At 35.9% G+C, this 22,328-nt stretch overlaps 3 protein-coding genes across 3 annotated transcripts; all 3 read right to left on the reverse strand.

Annotated features, from left to right (window-relative positions):
* Window positions 1-453: 453 nt before the first annotated feature.
* On the reverse strand, window positions 454-2,895 carry LOC116128841 (DNA oxidative demethylase ALKBH2). Its single transcript, XM_031414607.1, has 4 exons — window positions 2,553-2,895; window positions 1,346-1,462; window positions 1,055-1,244; window positions 454-864 (listed from the first exon to the last, which is right to left on the reverse strand). The coding sequence occupies exons 1-4, from the start codon at window positions 2,769-2,771 to the stop codon at window positions 668-670; spliced, it is 723 nt and encodes a 240-aa protein (XP_031270467.1). The 5' UTR covers window positions 2,772-2,895; the 3' UTR covers window positions 454-667.
* Window positions 2,896-4,293: 1,398 nt separating this feature from the next.
* On the reverse strand, window positions 4,294-5,944 carry LOC116128848 (protein C2-DOMAIN ABA-RELATED 11). Its single transcript, XM_031414615.1, has 4 exons — window positions 5,748-5,944; window positions 5,180-5,321; window positions 4,901-4,996; window positions 4,294-4,590 (listed from the first exon to the last, which is right to left on the reverse strand). The coding sequence occupies exons 2-4, from the start codon at window positions 5,288-5,290 to the stop codon at window positions 4,294-4,296; spliced, it is 504 nt and encodes a 167-aa protein (XP_031270475.1). The 5' UTR covers window positions 5,291-5,321; window positions 5,748-5,944.
* Window positions 5,945-6,676: 732 nt separating this feature from the next.
* On the reverse strand, window positions 6,677-21,320 carry LOC116128787 (sister chromatid cohesion protein PDS5 homolog A-like). The gene is made up of 33 exons (XM_031414543.1): window positions 21,213-21,320; window positions 18,842-19,045; window positions 18,549-18,730; window positions 18,298-18,424; window positions 17,949-18,158; window positions 17,575-17,791; window positions 17,353-17,498; window positions 17,112-17,257; window positions 16,676-16,825; window positions 16,511-16,559; window positions 16,218-16,409; window positions 15,708-15,890; window positions 15,102-15,256; window positions 14,897-15,023; window positions 14,639-14,788; window positions 14,488-14,544; window positions 14,158-14,294; window positions 13,879-13,996; window positions 13,640-13,774; window positions 13,326-13,510; window positions 12,903-13,059; window positions 12,630-12,776; window positions 10,924-11,004; window positions 10,159-10,824; window positions 9,951-10,061; window positions 9,084-9,163; window positions 8,573-8,624; window positions 8,359-8,445; window positions 8,185-8,228; window positions 7,945-8,007; window positions 7,708-7,859; window positions 7,182-7,582; window positions 6,677-7,085 (listed from the first exon to the last, which is right to left on the reverse strand). Exons 1-33 carry the CDS (start codon window positions 21,303-21,305, stop codon window positions 7,035-7,037), a joined length of 5,055 nt encoding a protein of 1,684 aa, XP_031270403.1. The 5' UTR covers window positions 21,306-21,320; the 3' UTR covers window positions 6,677-7,034.
* Window positions 21,321-22,328: the final 1,008 nt, after the last annotated feature.

Genomic DNA, 22,328 nt, shown 5'->3' on the forward strand with positions numbered 1-22,328 from the left:
TTTTAATGCACAATAACTGCTGGGTCTTGGATCCAATGGTGACAGTTCGTTGCACATGGATCAATGGCATTGACCTGGTGACGTTGATACGATGACTCTTGATTGATGGAATGCACATTCATTTGTTGCATCAAGCGGGCTATAGACTTACAGTTAATCAATTTCCTGAGGAATCAAATGGAAGTTGGTGAGTGGGTTAACAGAATGGAGAAATCAAAAGAGTCTTTCAAAAACACATGTTAAAAAGTTAAAAGAGGTTACACGAAGTCTTGAGTTCAAGTTCTTCCACTGTCTACTAAGACTTTTACGATCGAGTTCTCTCATTGTCTACTAAGATTTTTACGGTTTTATCCGACTGACAGTTTTAAAACCTCAAAAAATTAATTAAGATATGCACATACTGGCCGGATACCCAATGAGAAAGAAAAAAAAAAAAAAAACTATTTGATAATTGAATCTACTACATTAGTTAACATTCTACAAAACTCTGAATTAAGTCATTAACCTCTGCTGCTTACTGGGAGGACAAAGATACAGTTGCTAGAAGAAGGTAACTACAACTACTAATCTTCTGAATTACAAGTACAAAAATAAGTTTCTGCAACAGTATTTCTGTGTGACCACACAACTTATACCAATTCCATGTTAACACTAACACCAGGATTCATCAGAGAACCAGCCTGAAGGTGAGATTAACTCGAGTAGCCTCTGCTTTTTGACGTTTAGGCACCGAGTGGATCCAATCCCGTTGTGTGTACCCTCTCATTACCAACAATGATCCATGCTTCAGTGTGAATGAATGTTGATCAGAGTTGCTGCTTTTCTTTAATCGTTTTCTTGCAGGTTCATCATCAACTTTTCTTTCTGGCAATCACAAACCATAGAAACTTGTCAATATATTATTATCAATCAAAGCTTCTATTGATGATTGACAAAAGCAGAGTTACAACTGTGGAGAGTCAAGTTAAATCCATGAATTATGCGGTCCTGAGACTTCTAAACATAACAAAGAGAAAGCAAAATAATGTGAAGATGAGAAGATGCTTGATCATACCTTGTGATGATTTACTAGGTTTCTTTTTCAACAAGAATTCACGCTCACAGCCAAAGGAAACTGAGGCAATTTCTGGAGTGGATCCATAAAGCTTCTCATCATCAGCATGCCAACCTACATAATCATTTCTGCCTTTATATCTATTTAGAAGCAAGCTGTTGAATCTACTCCCAGGAAGCGCTTTGTGGACCTTCAAGAATAAGAAGTAGAGTTATTAGATCCATTGAAGTAGGCCAGTTACTCTAATAAGTGGGATTCATGATGACAATGTTCTATCATAAGCATTCTTACTGCTTCTAACATGTCCTTGAGAGGAGGAAAATCGTCCCAAGAATAGGCATGCGGCTGATATCCACTGTAAACTAAATCTGGCAATCCTTCACTTGCAACATAACATGTGTCTCTAGGCTGCATTGACAATTATACCATGACAAAACACAATTTGGTAAGGAATAACATTATAAACAAGCAACTGACGCAATGCAGAAGAAAAAATTAAAAAGAAAAAGAAAACTAAGAGTGAACTGCAGATTATGCATTTTAAGATCCAATCCAGCATCTGCATACCAAGCCAATCCAAAAAAATTCTGTACCAAGGACTCATATTTTCCAGTCTGCGAACAATGATCAATCTGCAATTTAGCACTACCATTCACCCTCAATATTGATGCGAATAATGATGTTTTCATCACTTATAAAAGATTAGAACAATTGCTTTTACGTAATTGGAATATTATCTGAAGACTGTCTGTTCCATCTTCAGGTGATTAAGATTGAGATACAAATTAATTGCTCTCTTGAAACAATACACACCCTTTTGGTAAATGTTTGGTTCAGGGGTTTACTGACATGCGATACCATATATGCAATCACCAAGAACATCATAATCTCTTTTCATAATGTTAAGACTAATTTGGGAGAAACACCTAACAGGAAAGAGGAAAGATCTCATACCTGCTAATTCCTATGTAAATGTAACTTACAAACCATTTACCAAATTAATCAAAGCAACCATGCTGTGACATAAATAACCCCCTTAACTCATTCAAATAAGATAACCATTAGTTCCTCATTAAGGTTAAATATATGCAAGGTAACAAATGATCTTAATGATAAGCCATTACAGGAGTTCCTATAAAGCATCTCTCTTTCAATCGAGGTACATTCTCATATTTTCCCCTAGTATTTTCAAAATTTTTACTTTGCACAATCGCTTTTTCCATCAAAACCTTTATTTCAAAATTGCATCTTAGACTACTCTAAAATGCATTGCTTATATAGCAAAAACACAAAGAACTTCCCATGCTAGAAGTACTAACCTCCATCACTTGACCCACAAAACAAAAACTTGCAGACCATTTAAAGATGTAACTGGAGAGCCAAAGGGTCAAATGACTCAAATTTATGACAAAGTCAAGAATTTAAGATTCTTGTATTTGTACATAAAATGAATCAAATAAAAGAAAAGACATAAAATTTATGATATGAAATTTCTAACCTGAACGCAAGAGCGACCAAAGACACGAATGGTGGGTCTGGTCCAAGGAATCTCCTTGTTCAGATAATCAAAGAGTTTCCATGACTCATCCAATGTTAAAAACCTTGGAATATAAACAACTTCGCTCCCATTTCCCAGATCAATCCTTTGTCTCTTTGAATTTTTCTCATCTGGGTTTGGACTTGTTGCCTCAGAGATTGCTTTGAACCTCAAACTCATCGGTGTAGATGAAGAAAACCAACAGTTACGATTTACGCGCCAACACAAACACCCACATCCCTTTAGGTTCGGTGTTCAAAGTACAACCTTAAATATAACACGAGTTTAATCGGTGTCGGTTCGTGAGATGAACCCGGTTCTGTCTTCCACATGACACTTTTAATCATCTTATAAAGTCATGTTAAATCTACAATCCAATTTCACAGCTTTTTCTCATAATTTTCAATATGATAGCTCATAATTGGTTAATTATCTCGTCTGCTTATTATGTGTATTATCTACCCAATTACGAGCTAACTAATTGTAAACTACCACATCGAAAGTTGAAAAAGAAGGTTGTGAGATTATGTTGTAAACCTAATATTACTCAATCTTAGAGTAATACTACGTTTATATCACTCTTTTACATCATATTCATTACATCATAATGTAGCATATATCACAACCACACAAATTTTTAATTATTTTGAATTTTTAATAGTATAATAGAATTTGTGTGATTGTGACATATGTCACATCATGATGTAATAAAAATAGTATAAAAGAGTGGTGTAAATATAGCATTACTCCTCAATCTTATATTAGTGGTTTAACCATTGCATCAATTTGTAAGCAAAACTTTACTTACAGAAGATAATTGATGATAATTCATTTAACCATACATTAAGAAAGATAACAAAATATATCCATTTTTTTGTCCCATTTAGAGGTGGAAAAGTGGCCCGACTCGCGTCGAGCCTCGACAATTTGCAGGTTGGGTCGACCAGCAAGTGTGGGCCGAGTTAGGCCCGCCTCTTTTTCAAAAGGGCCACCCCAGCTTGACCCGGTAATCCTAGCCCAACAGGTTTTTGTGAGGGCCAGCTCGGACCAACCCTCCAAAAAAAATTAATGTTTAATGTTTTTGTCTTTTTCAAAAGGGCTAACCTATCGAGCCCAATGGGTTTTTTTTTTTAAAAAACAATCAACCCGTCAGCCCGCTCGACTAGGGATACCTAAGCTTGACTCAGCTTGACCCGCCCTTAAGCCGTCGGGCTGGGCCAAGCTCAGGTTCAATCGGGGACCTGCCTAACCCAACCCATTTTTTCCACCTCTAATCCCATTGTGCTTGTAATTAAATGTTTGTATGAAAACAAAGGCTCAAGTATCATCCTCGAGTTAAATAAGAAAAAGGCATTTTACTACAATACATGATTGTAACTTCAACATAGAACTTGTAAACTCATGAAACTTAGAAAATCCATAACCTAACATTCGCAATATCCACTTTTACATGGCTGTATAGCCAAGAGAAAGTTACTAAGCAAGTACCAATAGAGAATGTATAGATGAAATTCTAGTTAAGAGAGCCACAGAAATGCCATTCCATTTCATCAAACAAAGACAATATCTTGCAAACCCAGCTAAAAATTACACTTACTAGTTACTAACTAAATGCTAAATTACAGCCATAAATTCATTGAGCCAACTTCAGGGTGTTACAGTACAAAGGTAAGGACTAGACTAAAGCTACACCAGTTCTGTACTATCTTGAAGGCACAACAGGAGGATCAATTAACTTCAGTGTTAGTTCAATCTCCCCTGACTCGACATCGCAAAGCTTTAACCAAGCATTCTGTACCACTTCACCATTTATACAACTGATTGAGCTCTCTCTGGCAAGGCAGTTGTCCGAATCTGCGACAATCTTCCTCAAAGGTGTCTCCCCAGAAGAAAGACGTACAACATGCCGCAGTCTAGCAGCAGAGACTATTGGCTGGAGATTGAGGGTAGCATGTCCCATCTTGTCATCTGCCTTGAATCGATCTTTATCAAATACTTCCTGTGAAAAGCGGAATTTTGTCAGATGCCATAGAAATCTACATTTAGTAACAATGTCATTGGCAACTCCTAGCTATTTCTGCTAGGTCAATAACCTATGCCTCAGGAACTACACATCGTGTTTTCATTTACCATAATTATCACTACGCGCAACAGGAATCAGATATCATGAATAACCCATGCTGTTCAACATATTCACAGCATGACAAAGGCCAGACCAGAACTGAATGAGCTTGGAACAATTATAAATTGGAAAATTACTATGAATAAGATGCAAAAAGTATACAAGTATCCAAACATTATAACCATACCAAGTGTAGAACTCCAACAGGTTCTGTGAGATTGAAACTCAGCTCTTCATTCCAGACTGGATTAAGGCAACTATTGATAACCTTGGTCTTTGCTGTCTGTTGAAAAAGACACAAGTTGGAACTTAGACGCTTAAAAAAGAAAAAAGAAAAAAAAAAACATTCATTGGGCTTACAAGATGAAATACAAAAGATGCTTAAGGGAAAAAAATCATTCATTGGTCTTACAAGATCTAATACAAACTCTGTAAAACAAAGGCTTTTGAAGCAATAAAAGTTTACCTGATTTCCCAACTTGACTATAACATAAGGATCACTGCTCTTGAAATCCCGGATTACCAATCTTTTCCCTTGTACAATTGTAACTTTTAACTGTCCCAATGGCTGCCCCATAATTCAATCACCTTCCACAGAAACCCAAACACTGCAAAGCAAAGAGCAAAAAGTTAAAAGAAATTCCAACAGAAATCAATCCCCAACTTCTACTATAAACAAGGGAAAACACTCTGATAGACTGCTTAACCCTAAAGTAATGTCAAATATTATTCCAAAAGCATGTAGTATAACATGAATTATATTGGCAGAGCTCAAACAACAAAATACCCAGTTTCTAGTAACCCAGAAACCAGAAAATCAAGCCGTTGTTGAGTGAAAGTCGCAATTTTTATCCAGAAAAAGAAACCCTTTTAAGGATCATGACTCATGAGTATCTTCAGAACTTAAAAGCAATGATAAAAACAGTATTAGGAACTAAATTAAAGGGCAGTCATATTCTAAAATTACAGTAACAACACAAAGACATAAACCCGAAATACAAAAAAACAAGATAAAATTTTGATTCAAGACTTACAAATGAAACTTGGAACAACAGAGAAGGCGTGTGAGAGGGGAGAGACTAAAGGAGAACAAAAGGGATGGCGTTTCAGAGAGAAGGAAAGAGCATATTTAATATTGTATACAAATAAAGGAGTGACACTAATTTAAAACCGCTTAGATAAACAACGTAACTAAGTGGAATAACTGAAAGTGAGCGAGCATGAACAGACGAAAAACAAAAGAAAGTTGATTTATTTGTTTATTTATAGAAAACAACACAACCAGTCATTGCTACTTGTTTCTGTTTTCAAGTAAAAGAAACGAAAACCAACTTCCTACCAACCCGTGGTAACTTGGGTTTGCGTTGCTTTGACCGTTTTCACATAAACCAAGTCCTGTTTGGTCTCTACCTTCTACATCATAGGCTTTGACTGGTCTACTCTCCATCTTCGTATTCATATTCCTATTCCTTCCTTTTGGGTTTTTATTCTTTGACCACATTTATGATTTATTATGGTGGTCGGTGGAATAATAATCTCATTCCTTTCTTATTATTAGTATGGAGAGATTCACACCATTGCATGCTCCATGAAATGATCTATTATTATCATTGTTGTTGCCAGCGTGAATTTATGATGGCTCAAATAATCTTTACATTATTCAAGATTGGAAGGCGTACCGATGCTTCCACTACAATTTGCTTAGTATCTATGGTCAAAATCAGTTGCTCACATTTGAGTTACTTTAGAGAATGCCTATATTCATGTTCACATACACAAGACACAAGATCATAGACTGATATCATTGAGTTGTTTAGAGAGGATAGAGAAAAGGGTGTTTGAAGGAAGTTAAAGAGGAATGAAGCGTGAAAAAAAAAAAACTAACATACAACTAATCCCAAAATGTAGCTGTACTGTACTGTACATGTGGCTGTGGCTGTGGCCTATCTACTTAATAACTTAATCAATCAAGCCTATTTAGAAAGAAGATCTACACCCACAAACGTCAATAGTAACAATCTTAACATCTACCACTACTAGTACTAGTACAAGGGTTACTTCAAACGGATCATCTCCCCAATATTGTAAGTAATAAACACTAACATTCATTCTTCTTACCTACCAGCTCCACTGCAACGAATGCCTATTGTTATTTTTACATTTTGTGCGAATCTCCAAGACATTTATTAGTGTGTTTACAAAGTTAAATTGGCATTCATCTTTTCTTTACTTTCAGTCTGACTAGAGTCAAGGCACAGAGTTGTGATACTGCATCAAAGCTTTGTATACTTGTTTGGCTATTAGTACAGTCGCTGCGCTGCTTATCCTGCTCGCCTTGAGCCTGGTTTTCCAACTTTACGCTTCCACTTGCTCTGCATAAGGGGAAACAATCGGATTAGAATCTCAAATGCATTAGTATTTGAGCTCAGTATTATTCATGTATAAATGCAACGTTAAGAGTGAAGTACAAGCGGCTCATCATCAGATAATTCAGCATCATCTTCCTCTGCATCAGCATCATCTTTCTCTAGATTTGCAGGACTCGTCCCACCATCATCAATTTCTTGATTCTCTTCAGTATCTGATTTTTCCTCCTCATTAGCTTCTTCTCTTGTGCCTTTGCTTGATTCATCCGCTTCTTCGTCTTCATCAACTTTTGTTTCTTCTTGTGGGGCAGTCTCCACATCTTCAGCAAGTTTTTCTTCAGAATCCAATTTATCTTCTTCATCCGACTCCTCAGCATGATTTGGGCTCCCCTCTGCATCTTCAATGGGTCTTCCTTCCGAAACTGATTTCACTTCCTGATCAGATTCCTCCCTGTCAATAAGATTCTCATCCTCCATGGCAGCTTGTTTGTCTTCAGAATCACCTGGAGGACAAAATAAAATAAACAAACCCAAAAAAACAAGATATTATGTATATGGTAGCTGAGAAAGTTTTCTCAGAAATGCAATACAAAGACGACATTAATACGAAACTGATGAAACAAATAACCTGAGTTCGTCTTAGGAATCTTTGACACTCTAGTGCGTTTATGATCTGAAACATCAGGTTTCCCTTCATCCTCATCTTCACTGAATTTCTTCTTTGATGCACTTTTTGGCGTATGCTTCGAGCTTTTCTTTGGAGTTCTCTTCCCTTTAACACTAGAAAACAAAGATAAATCAGCGTATAACCACTTAAATAATAATAAACTGGTAGACTTGCACTGGCATGCAATATTTTACTCACATCTTTGTCGATTTCTTATTCTGACGAGAACCACCTGAATTTTTGTTTTTCTGCCCAGGTGATCTATGAAACAGTTAAAGAAGTAAAATGAGAATGATATTGTATTTGATTAACCCTTAGTGCTATTGCAGAGAGAACATTTATGCCACTAAACTTCACGTGAGTTCTATTTCATGGAAAGAATTTTTGCCAGTTTGTGAAAGAGAACTATTCAAAAACTGCTTTAAAGGCAATACTTACACTTCTGCAGAAGGAGCACTCTTCCGCAAATTTGACTTTGATTTCTGTAAGAGAAGAATGGTCAAGGAAAAATGATTAGAATTCCAGATCACCACTCACTGCATTTCAGACAACTAGGGGGAGAATGGAATGGTTTGACTCAAGGAAAGAATGCTAAAATCAAGAAACCTAAACCTTTGTAGGCTTGCGACCATTGTCAAGGAGCTCCCATCGCTCTTTATTTAAACGGAGAACTTCCACATCTCCATCATCATATAGTATCTATCACATCAGAGAAAAGAATCAGTGTTATTCCTTTAAGATCCAGTGAAAATAAGGGACAAATAATTGACTCAGTAGTCCCAAGATAAGAACTCAGAGATAAAGGGAGCAAGAAGGCACAGCCTACCACATGCTTCTGTTGTATAGGGTCATAAGATTTAACAGTGCCTTCATAAAACCTGTTGATTTAACACATTAGCATGGTATCTTTAATTTCAAACAATACATTACATTCACATAAGAAATGCTCAAGGGTTGCACTAAAAATCTTCAGTTGCAGAAGGAGATAAGACACCAAAAAAAAAAAAAGAGACTAAATTAAAGTAGGCCCTTTTGTGCAAGGCTCAAACACATACTGAAAACAAGAAACGTGATTAATATGGATCAAGAACAAGAAATAGAACTTAAATGAGTCAAAACCATTGCAGCAATACTGGTTCCCAACCCCCAACAACAAGCAAAAAAAAAAAAAAAAAAAAAAAAAAAAAAAAAAAAAAAGGAATAAAGAAAATTTTATTGGAAAGACAAACTCTAAATTCCAATTATATGCATACAAGAATGCAAGCATCGAATGTAGTCTGAATGCTGTAATTTTCCCTTTTCCTATTAGTCTGCCTATGAATAGATAAAATACTCACTCCTTATCCATGGGCCACCAAACTTTTATTCTGTAACCAATCAAGTCTTCTATATTTACTCCATGGTTCTTTGTTGTACACTGAAGAAGAAAAAAAATCAAATAAGCCACATAATTACATGTTACAAGTTATAGATGAACAATAAACCTTTGAGATAAGTTTTCAAAAAAGTCATCAGAATAATTATATAAAATAACGTAATAGCATCACAATACCATAGATCTCTGTATAAGAATCAGAGCATGGAGTTGGGGAGGGGAGAACCTCAAGAGACGAAAGAAGTATAATATCTAAAGGTTTTACAGAGGAAAAAAACAAAGAGTAAAAACAAAATTTATGGGCAATAATTCTAAGCATTAGTTGGAAAAATCCAAATAAAAGAGAACAGCTATGATCAATATTGGTTGTGCAACGAGAAAAAGACATTACCCTAAGGAAGGGCAAAAGAAATTAAAGAAAAACATTGATGAATTCCAATCCAAACTGCAGTTATACTTTACAAATAGTAGAGATAAAATTTAAGCACCATTCTGCAAAAAAGTTTGCTCACAGACTCAAATTATTCAAACATACCATAATGAGCAGAAAATACCTTGACAATCATACTTTTCAGCATATGGACATATGAAAAGATCAACAAACAAAAAAAACCAAAGAATAGCCAAAAGATGTCAAAAATCAGCAGTTTAGAACATATGTTTTAAATTAAAATAATGATATTTTAAAAGCCTAGGTCAAGGTTAGCATTCCAATGTATGTAAAAGGTTTAGTGCAGAAAACAATTAACAGTGTTTCACAAGAAGCATATAATGAGGCTGAAAGAGATATCATTATCATGATGATTTAAAAGGATATGCAAACACTGACCTTTGCCAATCCAGCGATGCTTCTTCTTTTACGCTTCTTGGTAGATCCAGTGGGAGACTTTGAATTACTAATTGGACTGGTCTCATCAGTTTCCATTAGCAAATCAGACTTCTGCAGAAGAGATAAAGACAAAGTTAAGATTCAAACCAATAACACAAGACATTAGTGAATGCACCTCGTGAAGCAAATCAACCAGAAGAGAGCTCACCTTCATATCCTCATCATCATCTGATTCCCCAACTTCATTTGCTTCATCATCATGATCTGTATCAGAACCTTTCCTTTTACGTTTTGATGTGACGCTTCTCCTCCTTTGGAAGCCTGATGCCAACAAATCTGACTTGGTGTTTTTGACCTTTTTTTTCTCCATAGATTTTCCACCTTCTGAATCAGGAATGTCGGTATCCATTTCGATGGACGGAAATGAAGAAACCTTTGGTTCATGTGAACCATCCCCAGAAACTCTCAAAAAACCCTTTGAAGCACTCTTCGGAGATTTGAAACCACTATGAGCAGACGATGACCTTCGACGCTTAGGTACTGATATGGATGCTGGATCAGCGGCTTTTCTTTTTTTACTTTCTTGATTCTCCAGATCCAATTTTGTTTTCTTCGGAGAATGTTTATGACCATTGCTTGATTCAAACTTATTAGAGCTCCCCAGATTATCCAGATTTATCTCCCTCACCATTTTCAGAATATCAACATCATTTTCAGCATTATTCACTTCAGCTGATGAAGACTTTTTCTTCTTGGCCTTTCCAGCCTTGCTTCCCTGAGATTTTAAACGCTGTATCATTTTCCCCAGAGGCACTTCATTTCCATCTCTTTCATCATCGTTCAGAGCCTCATCCTCAGCAATTTCTTCACCAACCTGATTGATCAAAGAAAGAAAATTAAAAGCTAGTGATAGTTGCAAAATGTGCCAAATAACCTCATATAGAAGTAGTTGAGAGTTAACTCTAGAACTTACCGGTTCATCAGGTTCTAACTTTAGCGATTCAAAGTGAGTTAAGACACTCTCATCAGCCAACCATGTTTTCCCTTCACTTACCTAAAAAGAAACCATGATATGAACAGATATGATATCACCCAAAAAAAAAAAAAAAAAAAAAAAGCTGAAAACCTAGCAAGTAGTAAAATAAAATAAATTTAGTTGTAAAATAGTTGGGATGTATAAATATTTTGTAGTAGAGTTATTTCTCTTCTTCAGAATATATCAATGGTGTCAGAAATATACTAGTTAGCCCTCAGTAAATGATAAATCACTGCAAGCAGAATAATCAGGCTGTAGATATGATGATAATTGAAATCTAACTATAAGGGGGCGTTTGGTTGGAGGTTACGTGGGATTACTGGAGTTATGTCATCTTATATTACTTGATTACCACATTTGATTGTCAAATAATATAAGATTCTAGTAATCTTCAAATACCAATAGTAGTTACTGTTGGTAATATTAGAAGTAATCTGATTACCTCTATTTTCTTAGGTATTGTAAGATTACAAAGGAAATCTTTTTTTAGTTACAATTTTATCCCTTATTAATAAAATTTTAGGACAATAATACCCTTATTTTTAAATTAATTTACATGAATATGGCTTTTACTATTTCACCCCAATTAATTAACTTTTTGGACAAAATTACCCTTGAATACAAAACAAATTGCAGCCCACCCAAGTCACCACCCCCACCCACCTGCCGCCGTCGGCAGCCAGCCATCGCCGCAGCCGGAACTACTCATGGAAGGCCAGAAATGACCGCAAATGGCCGTCGTGCACTGATATGGCCATTTCCGGCCACAGATCTAGCCTCAAATGGCTAGATCATGACAGATCTGGCTGGAAAACGGCCAGATCTAATCTGGTCGTTTCCGACCAGATTTGTCACGATCTGGCCATTTCTGGCCAGATCTCTAGCCGAAAATGGCCCTACGGCGCACGGAGGCCATTTCCTGCCTTCCGTGCGCAGTTAGGTTGCCAGCTGCCGACGGTAATTTCCGACGACAACAATGTCTGGGTTGGTAGGGGTGCATTGTTGATTTTCTAAACTTTTGTTATGGGGTTGTTTTTGCTAAGTTTTTAAATCTAGGGGGGTTATAAAATAATCTAAATAACAATATTAAATAATAATATTTAATTAGGGGACAATTCAGTAATTTAAATAACATACCCACCGATTTATTTCTGCCAACCAAATATATTAATAAAATATACCTACCAATTTATTCCAGTTAACCAAACACATAATCCTAAAGATTCCCAGTAATTTTCAAGATAATCTAACTTTCCAGTAATCCAACATTCCTTGAATCAAACGCACCCTAAGTGTTAAGAGCTTTACTTGGTTGGATACTGTGTGATTAAAGCAAAGACTTAATCAATTATTACACCCCATGGCCTCTAAAAGTTCATACGGTATGATAGTTGAAGCAAAAATTGCCACTTAGAAACCTAGTTTCTTACAGACAAAAACAACAGAGAAAATTCAAGACCGCTGGAGATTAAACAAGTGAGAAGCAAAGATGTGACATAAAGCCAACACATAAGAGCTGATACAATTTATCACATCCAACCTAATAATGACAGTGAATGAGCAACTTTTACTTCCACAGAATCTAGGCTTTCATAAATTTGACTAAGCCAGAAAAGGTTAAAACTTTCCAGGAGAAAACTTACCTGAGAGTCATCACCTTCTTTCTTTTCATATGGTTTGTACAGCATTGGGGGCAGAGAGACGGATGAAATCATCTCTTGTGTATCATCCTCCTTTTGTGATAAACGCTTTATGATCGACAATCCAAGGTCACAAATAGCATGTGAATTCTGGAAATTAAACAATACATAAGTTTGAAGATTACATTTTTTCTGCGTTCTCGTGGCTTTCCATGTGCTCAAAAGTTAAGGAAAAACAATAGCAAACATATGAAGATGAAAACTCTATTCCCATACCTTTGACTTGGCTGCATCAACTATGTCTTCTGAGCACTTAATACTATGAAAAAGAGAGATTATTGGAGAAATACTCTCCTTCTCCTTGTTGTTACTAGCTTCTGACTTGACATCTTCATCTTTATGAATCAACACAGAAATGATTAAGTACAGTCGCCTGAAAAGTAAAGAACATAACAGAATTCAATAAGGATAAATCCCTTTTATACAATCTAAAAATAAAATCATTGATTCAGAATATTTTGCCCTGGGTTGGATCAATCAATGAGCCATTCTCCAAAACCCATGTACTTTTGCATTTATTGAATTAAAAAGAGTCCATGGGACCCTGTGAGTATGTGTCTAATCAAAATAATAAAACAATTAAACATAAATAGTTTTCAAAAATACACACAAGACAATAAAATGTAAAATTACACGTACCGGTATACCAATTCAAATGCTTTGACATCCTTGCATTCATCTATATTTGGACATGAATGATGCGCTAAAGTATGAACCACATACGGGAGAATATATTCAGGATATGCTGTCGATGAATTTGCATCAGACTGCACAGAGATCTGACGTGCCTTCATCTGAATGATGTCGGCCAGGTTCTGTTTCTCCTGCCATTTCAAACAGGATATGAAATTTTTGCCAAAAAAATTTCAAAATTCCAACCATGGTGGAAAGCATTACATACACTGCCTCAACCATAGAGAATCACTTGGAACTAATCAAGTCTACATAAATACCTCTTCAAAGTCAAGTGGCTTAGATTCAGTTATACTAAATAAGAATGCACAAGCATATTTTGCATCCAAAAGCCGGTCCTTTACATATTGATGAACTTTGCTCAGGAATAGTTTCTTAGCTTGAAGGAAAGATATCTACAAGACCCAAAAGGGCAAAGGGAATCAATTAAATACAAGAAAAGCAATCATCTATATCAACAATATTAGATGCAGCAATATAAAATACTAAATGATCTCACCTCTGGAGTCTTCACAGTCAAGTGGAAGACATCAACAGGTATCTTCTGATCCCAGTGCTTTGACAAACGAAGAATTGCCTTTGCTGAAGCCAGCCTCAAATGGGCTTTATCAACTGAACTGTAATATGGCAAAGAGTTGTAATTCTACTCTTATCAAACTAGTGAGACATTCTAAGAGAACCAATCAATAAAACCAGCAATTGGATTATAATACAGCTTAGTTGAAAGAGAGAGAGAGAGAGAGAGAGAGAGAGAGAGAGACCCATGTGAGTCATTTACCTTGATTCTAAATCTTCTGACATTTCACCAAAAGAAAGCATGTTTCTCAGAATTCCCAGAAGTTCATCAATTCCAGGACGAAGGTGGGCATCTTTGTCAGGCAAGTAGCTCTTGACCAATGTTTTAATTCCATAAATCTGCAAGACCACCCAAAACAAGTTTGCATGTGTAACCCAATACAAAGATGATCCATTAAAAAATAGCCTCAACAAAAGTATCAGAAGATAATAACATATAGAACAATATCCCACAAGACATGAATCTACAGCAATCTTTATTATCTCAAAATAAACAATAAAGTTAAAATAAAACTCATTTAAAATGACAAACCTTCAATAAACAAAGTTCACTTCTGTCATCCCAAGATGCTTCACTCTCTACTTTTTTCTGAAACAAAGAAACACAATTTACATAAAATAACTATAGATAATGAGGTTGTAGAGGGAAGTTACACAAGTCCAGTGGACCTTGGAAAACATACATTGCCGCACCCAAGAATCTTGCTTTTTATGAATTCTACAATTTCACTCTCTCTAGTTTCAAAAACTGCCGTTGCAGTCTCTGCAATACATCCCAGAGATTGTAGAACAGCCGGCAAATGAGTCTTCTCCTCTAGCATGTCTACAAGCCTCTGGAAATTGGACAAAACACATCAACTTTGGCACATATCATTAACATTCATATTACAGATGATTTAATAGCTATTATACTGGTCATGCATGAAAGAATAATATACAACCTTGTATAAAACAGAGAGAGACATGAGCCCATCATCCTTTGTTATTGCCGCTAGTGCATGAACAGCATACTTGGCCTGTCTCCGACTTCCTTCTAAACAGAGCCTTTCCAGTACAAGGTCAACAGAACTGCAAGCAAGCAACAAGAAGGTAATAAGAATATACAACAAACAGGCTCTGAAAAGTCAATAACATCAAGAGTCGCACCTTGATGACTGTGCAAGTTGTTCTCGAATGGTCCCACCAGCTTTTGCTAAAACATGCAAGACACCTTCTTTTATAATTTCGTTGTCGTCTTTCAGTAAATTTACCAGTTCTTCTTCGGTGCCACCCAGCAAAGATGGACTGAAGCGTGCAAGAATCTGAAAATGCATTGTGTATAACATTTTCAAACAAGAATTAGAATTTATTCTGATGGGAGAAAAAGAAATGAAGAATAGAAACAACTCAAGAAAGTATGCCGTATTATTGAAGGCCACAATGCTGCAAATTCTAAGTACTGTTGTAAATGTAAAAGTAAAACAAATAAAAAATAACATCAAAGAAATGGCCAGAATGTAGTACCAAGATCAAGTACTGTTGCAATAAAATTGCTTTAAAACCATATGGGCAAAGTACCATTATCAGCAAGCAAAAGCATACAACATGATAGATTGTAGCGGTAAGCATTGGGTGACAAAAGACAAGATTAAAAACAAACTTCACATAATGCCACACACAAACTGCAAGCAAAGAAACATGCCAAAGAGCAAACTAACAACAAAATCTATATGGATGAATACAATTATAAATTTAGGAGCACATATTTTTTACCCCTAGTATATCCATGCAAGATTGTGTATATTGTGCGTTCCCAGAGGATTTTTGTACGGCAACCTCCAGAAAAATTTCTTTTACATGCTCCTTGTTAAAAAGTAAATACGAACATTTCATAGAAAGAGTGCTCAGGAAATCATAAAGTCGGTGTTTTTCGCCAAGTATTTTAAGCAAATCATCCTGCAAAACAAAAAACTTATATTAGCAAAATCAAACTGAGAAAGAAAAGCAATGGTTGTTAGTGGATAGATAAAGGCTGATAAGATCATGTTTGCTATAACAAAAAAGACACAATTACCTAGTTTAGCTTTATGTTCTGTCTCTTTCTTATTAGCAGGGTTAGCAAATAATCTCCATTATTAGTTACTACATTTTATGGCAGATATCAAATCCTTATATGATTTTCTTCAAATGATTTACTTAAAAGACATGGACAAAAACAAGCGCCTCAAATCCATTGCCAATGTAATTCCCACCTCGAGGATCTCTCAGTATCTTATTGCTTACCCGACTAGAACAAGCTTGATGAAAGCTAACGTTTGGATCAAGAATATTCGTCAATATCTTCCAGACATTAGCATCTTTCAATTGATCAAGAATCTGAAAATTCTCCTCAGCTTTTGTAGGCTCAGCAAAAGAACGAGACATGACTCGGAAGCAAAACAAAACTTTTTTTTGGATCTCAGGGGCATCCCCATCCTGTATTTGAATGAGAACCATTTAGTTTAGCTCCAAAATATAATTAATAAATGTATTCTGTCTCTTCATTATTAGTAATGCAACTTCCAAAATTTGCGAACCTGATGCATCTGCCTAAGAGAGAGATACCTCTGCATCTCTTGCTGCAACCTGCAATCCAAGAGGAAATCCCCTGAAAATCAGTGCACAATCTATCAAATACACAAAATGAAAGATGAGAGTTCAAAGGTCATGTGATGCTCAATATCAAAACCAAGCATTCATACCTTTGTTTTTGCTCAAGGATCTTCTCAAGAGCCTTCATCATAACTCTGTCAAAGCCAGAGAAAACTCTCACCCAAAGTCTTACTCTATCTTTTACTGAGAACTCGGTTGGGAACAAGGAACCAGATAGAATAGATTCAATTGTATCAGATCTGCAAAATGGATTCACATGTGTGAGACAAGTTGGATAAACATAAATGAAATTATCCAAAAATTATCCATCAAGGAGCAAACACTTATAGCGCTTTTGCTTTACCCCAAATTGTCTCAATCAAATTGAAACCAGTCGTAAAACCCCTTAGCTTTGTAATAACAGAAAAGGAAGCATGAGGGTCCCACATTTAAACAGTCACAAACATTATGGTTTCTCATTGCTAAATGCTAATACACTTTGGTTTCTCATTGCTAAATTCTGTTTAAGGTGAAAAGAAGTATTACCTGAAGTCTCTGTCATAGAAACACCTCAAAATTTTCCCAGGAATCCAATCAAATTCATTATGATCTACTGAACCACCAGAGGACCTCAGGCAATATACTCTGAAAACCTCAGCCAGCCTCTCCATAGTATAAATTTTAACAAGTAGCTGAAATTTTGGGAAGCAAGACATTTCTATAATGAGAGAGAGACAAAGAGAGTTATGGACCAAATCAGCAAACACAAAGGAAACATTATACATACAGATTTGTCTCGAATACGCTCTGCAACTAGTTTCAAAGTCTCAACAGGAATAGAATTCAGAGCTTGGCACGCCACATCACAAATTACAGCAACAACTTGCTTTCGTACATTTTCATCGTAGTCCAGGAGCCGGTCACAGAGGACAGCTAGAAAATGTTGAACCACAACAAAATCAGCAGAGCAACACTTAACATAAATTTGAAAACAAATGCACAAACTTACAGAGAAGTTGGGGAGCCTCAGCCCTTAAAGGATCTGACAGCAGGCAGGTCTTGACATGATCAAGGACAGACATACGAACGGTAACTACTCTGTCAGTCGACCTTTTCAAGAACTCTGAAAAGATAGGCTGAAATGCTTCTGTGTTAGAAGACCCAGGCAGAGCAAACAGATCTCCGACTAATTGCACTGCTTTTAAACGAGTGTCCAGCTGCTCAGTCTGCAGATGATAAAAAGGGTATACTAAGAAGCCATTCATCATGTAATCATCTTTAAACTCTATTGTAGTCAGGAAATTAAGATTCTGACAGATCTGTATCAAAATCAGGATTAATAGTATTTGTGCTAGAAAAATTAACCAAGGAATCGATAATTACCAGCAACTCTCCAGTGAGGTATGGAACAACTCCTGATAAGATCTGAGGAGCACAACGATAAATATCATAAATAACTTCATGGTAGTCAATTTGACTATTTTCTGGCCTGCTATCGCCTGACATTGATGACACGAGGAATTGTTTTATGCCAGCTTCAAGTTTTCCAGCACATTGCTTTATAACATTCATAGCAAGCCTCTTTGGGGTATCCTGGCAATTTAAGAACCAGAAAATCAGTCATTCAAAGTAATACAACAAAGACTTTAACACAAAGGAAAATTATACACAACCCACAACATAAAAGCAACCCAACCATTTTCATAAGCTGGTAAAGATTTGAAATACTTACACTTTTGTTACGACCTAATACAGACAATATAGCAAGTAAAAGATCTTCTTGAATATCCTCACTTTCTTCTAATAGAACAATCATGATTGTTTGCATTGATGATAAAACATTTTCTGGATGATCATCACTGCATGAAAGGAAATTTCAGAACAAAAGCAATCAAATCAGTAGATATTACAGACTTTTGAGAGTCAGCAAAAGGTTTCACAAACCAAATTATGTTAAAAAGACAATTATGCAAGAAAACAAACCTGGCAACATCGAAAAATGTACTGAACATTTGATTCACTAGATCATCACATTCAAGATCCAACATCACAACACATGACCTATATTTTGCAAGAGTCTCCAGAATGACAACTCTCCTTCCAAATGAAGGACCACTGGTATCCTTTAACCCACTAAAAGTACCCACAATCAACTGAAAAGTATCCTGTCAATAGACAACAGACCAATTAAAAAGGAATTAAATTGCAAATTTATTGGTAGTCTGAAAAATATAAACCCATTTTATTAACCAGTTGACCTTCATAAAGAAATGCACCTTGAGAACTTCGTCACTGTAAGGAGCTTCAGGTGCAGTAATCCTGGTTATCTCACAAATGCAGGTTGCTACTAGAAGCTTTACATCCTTATCTTGATGCTTAAGAAATACTGGCTTGACAATTGCATTAAGAAAAGGTTGCATTGCCTCTAAAATTGAAGCCGGTGGAGATTGGTCCAACTCCGACAGACATGTTGCAGCTTGCTGCAGACAGAGAAAAAGATATATGCACAATATTACCAAGTAACAAAAATAGAATAATAATGAATGTTAATAAGTGGGTGCCCACATAAAGGCATCTAACTTGATTGTGAGTATTGTGGAATAATTATTCTGTCATTTGTACACAAGATAAAACAATTATCATAATAACTAATATACTTCAGATATAATGATAGAGAGTGAGAGAGGATCCATCCTACTTGAAACAAAAGTGAACAGGATAAACAGAACAAACATGAGAGTAAGGAAATCAATGTTGATTATTGGATGGTTTTTAACACAAATAAGCTCTACTCTACAATCTTTATATGCAGCAGAAGAATATTCATGCTTCAATCCCTGAAACTTCAGGCCACATCAAAACCAAAATTGATATGTTTTATCACTAAGTAAGTTAATTTTCACCAGCCAGAAGGACAGCAGGAAACCTAGCAGTGATTGCCATATTTATGACTTCAAAATGAACAAGAGATTTGGCCAGTCAAGTAGTGATGAAAAACAAAATAATTCAAACTTAGAATGAACATTCCGGTAAGATCATTGTTGTAGTTCTGTTGTAGATATATAAAGACATGTGAAACTCTAAAACCACCCCTATCCACATCAGCACAAAACTAGTAACACCAATCGTTTAACATCATCAGCCACTAAACATATCATATATTATGCACTTAACCACCAAGAAGCATGTTTCAACAATATCATGACCTCACTATCATATCAGAAATTGGTAATGTTTACTTCTATGATTAAAAACTCCTTAATCTCGTTGCAATTAGGCAACAATGAAACAAGGAAGCCTTCATACACATAAAAGAAAGTTCCGAAAGTAAAGTTCTTTTTTCTTTTTTATTTCTCTGTTAGCTACATGTTCAATAGAAAAAACATGGAAGAACTATCTGCAATTATAATTCCCAACTGAAAGAAAAGCCAATGTTTGCAGCAGACAATCACTTGTAAGTTCCTAAACTATCAGTCTGATCTAATCAGATATCATACAGGTCAAAAGTTCCAAACCAAAAAATACTAAAAGAAACTACCCCGTTTTAGGTTCCATCAGATCCACTCTCTCAGTAGCAGCCCCATTTCCCTGGTGTGAAGTTGAAAACTGCCTAATCCGTGGATATTTAAGGCATCAAAGTTCAATACAATGTGGCTCTATCCCTCTATTGTTAACGATCCAACTGACTATTCAAAGCTACAAACAGGTAGTCAGCACATAATACAGTAGATTAGGTGCACTTTGCTCCTTAAGGTGGATCAAGCATATTTGAGCAAACTCCATAAAAATTTTCAGACCTAGAATCGTTAACATACCAAAGGTACCTAGAAAACTCTGCTTATGGAGCAGCTGAACTAGAAAACTCTATATCAAAACTTAAAGATTAACTGAATACTATACAAGGTCTAGATAAACTACAAGATGGTCTGAGCAACATTATAAGGCTAATCAGACACACTAATTTTTTCTCCCAGCAAACCCACTTATCCATCCCAAATACTGTTGTAGCCGATTTGAGAATACTATGTAAAGAATCCTAATTCAAGCCAATATATTATATTTTCACCAAAACTGTATATTTTGAATTCAAAAGATATTACAGAAAACTTATTAGAGAGACCAAATAAAAATATCTTGAATCTTACACTATACAATATCTATCACCAGTTGAACCAATTAAACTTTTTTTTCATCAATGTCCGAGCATGCAAGTAAACAGCAATCTTCTTAAATCAACAAGGCGTGCATATTAACCCTAGTTTGACTAATTTTGGCAAAATACCATCATATTACCAAATTCAACCGTCCAAATTGAAAATTTTACCATAATATCTTCTTCCCTCCTCCATACACAACAAATTGACACGTAAAACTTCAAATTTTCCCTCAGCTAACCCTAACAAAACATCCTCACCCTCTTGAGCTACCACAAAACCATAAACCTCGAATCAATTCCTCTCGTTCACTTAACTTTCCACGAGTCTCCCCAAAGCCAAACAAAACAGAATTAACAGAACCAACAAACGAACTAACTAACTACCAACCTAGTAAACTCCTCTCAACGAAAATCGAATTTCAAAAAAAAAAAAAAAAAAAAAACTTGAAACGAATTTAACAATTGTTGAAACAATATTCACAAATGCGAACCTTTAAGAGCTTGACGAGAGCGTCTTTGTTGGACGGAGGCGCCTCGAGCTTCGATCCAACCTCCTGCAGCTGCTGTTCAAGCTCTCCAGGCATTTTTCCGGAACCACAGACGACCTCGTTTAGCTGAGAAACTGAAGCTAACTGAAGTGAACTGAACTTGAACCCCTGTCTCTCATCGAGTCTTGGGGATAAATTTGAAACAGAACGAGAGGGTTTGGTTTTTTTTTTTTTCTTTTTTTTTTTTTTTTGCGCGTCGAGAGGTGCGTTTTCGAACAACAACTCGAAATGAGCTCTAAATGTAAGTGAAATCTACTCAAGTGTTTGATTTTTATATCTGGGTTTTTGCTCTTATGCCCTTTCATTTTTTACTATTGAGCGTCTTCTCCTCTAGCATGTCTACAAGCCTCTGGAATTGGACAAAACACATCAACTTTGGCACATATCATTAACATTCATATTACAGATCATTTAATTGCTATTATACTGGTCATGAGAAGAATAATATACAACCTTGTATAAAACAGAGAGAGACATGAGCCGTCATCCTTTGTTATTGCAGCTAGTGATGTACAGCATACTTGGCCTGTCCGACTTCCTTCTAAACAGAGCCTTCCAGTACAAGGTCAACAGAACTGCAAGCAAGCAACAAGAAGGTAATAAGAATATACAACAAACAGGCTCTGAAAAGTCAATAACATCAAGAGTCGCACCTTGATGACTGTGCAAGTTGTTCTCGAATGGTCCCACCAGCTTTTGCTAAAACATGCAAGACACCTTCTTTTATAATTTCTTGTCGTCTTTCAGTAAATTTACAGTTCTTCTTCGGTGCCACCCAGCAAAGATGGACTGAAGCGTGCAAGAATCTGAAATGCATTGTGTATAACATTTTCAAACAAGAATTAGAATTTATTCTCATGGGAGAAAAGAAATGGAGAATAGAAACAACTCAAGAAAGTATGCCGTTATTGAAGGCCACAATGCTGCAAATTCTAAGTACTGTTGTAAATGTAAAGTAAACAAATAAAAAATAACATTAAAGAAATGGCCAGAATGCAGTACAAAGATCAAGTATGTTGCCATAAAATTGCTTTAAAACCATAGGGCAAAGTACCATTA

Source organism: Pistacia vera, unplaced genomic scaffold (assembly GCF_008641045.1).
Source record: "Pistacia vera cultivar Batoury unplaced genomic scaffold, PisVer_v2 Contig204, whole genome shotgun sequence".
Taxonomy (NCBI): domain Eukaryota; kingdom Viridiplantae; phylum Streptophyta; class Magnoliopsida; order Sapindales; family Anacardiaceae; genus Pistacia; species Pistacia vera.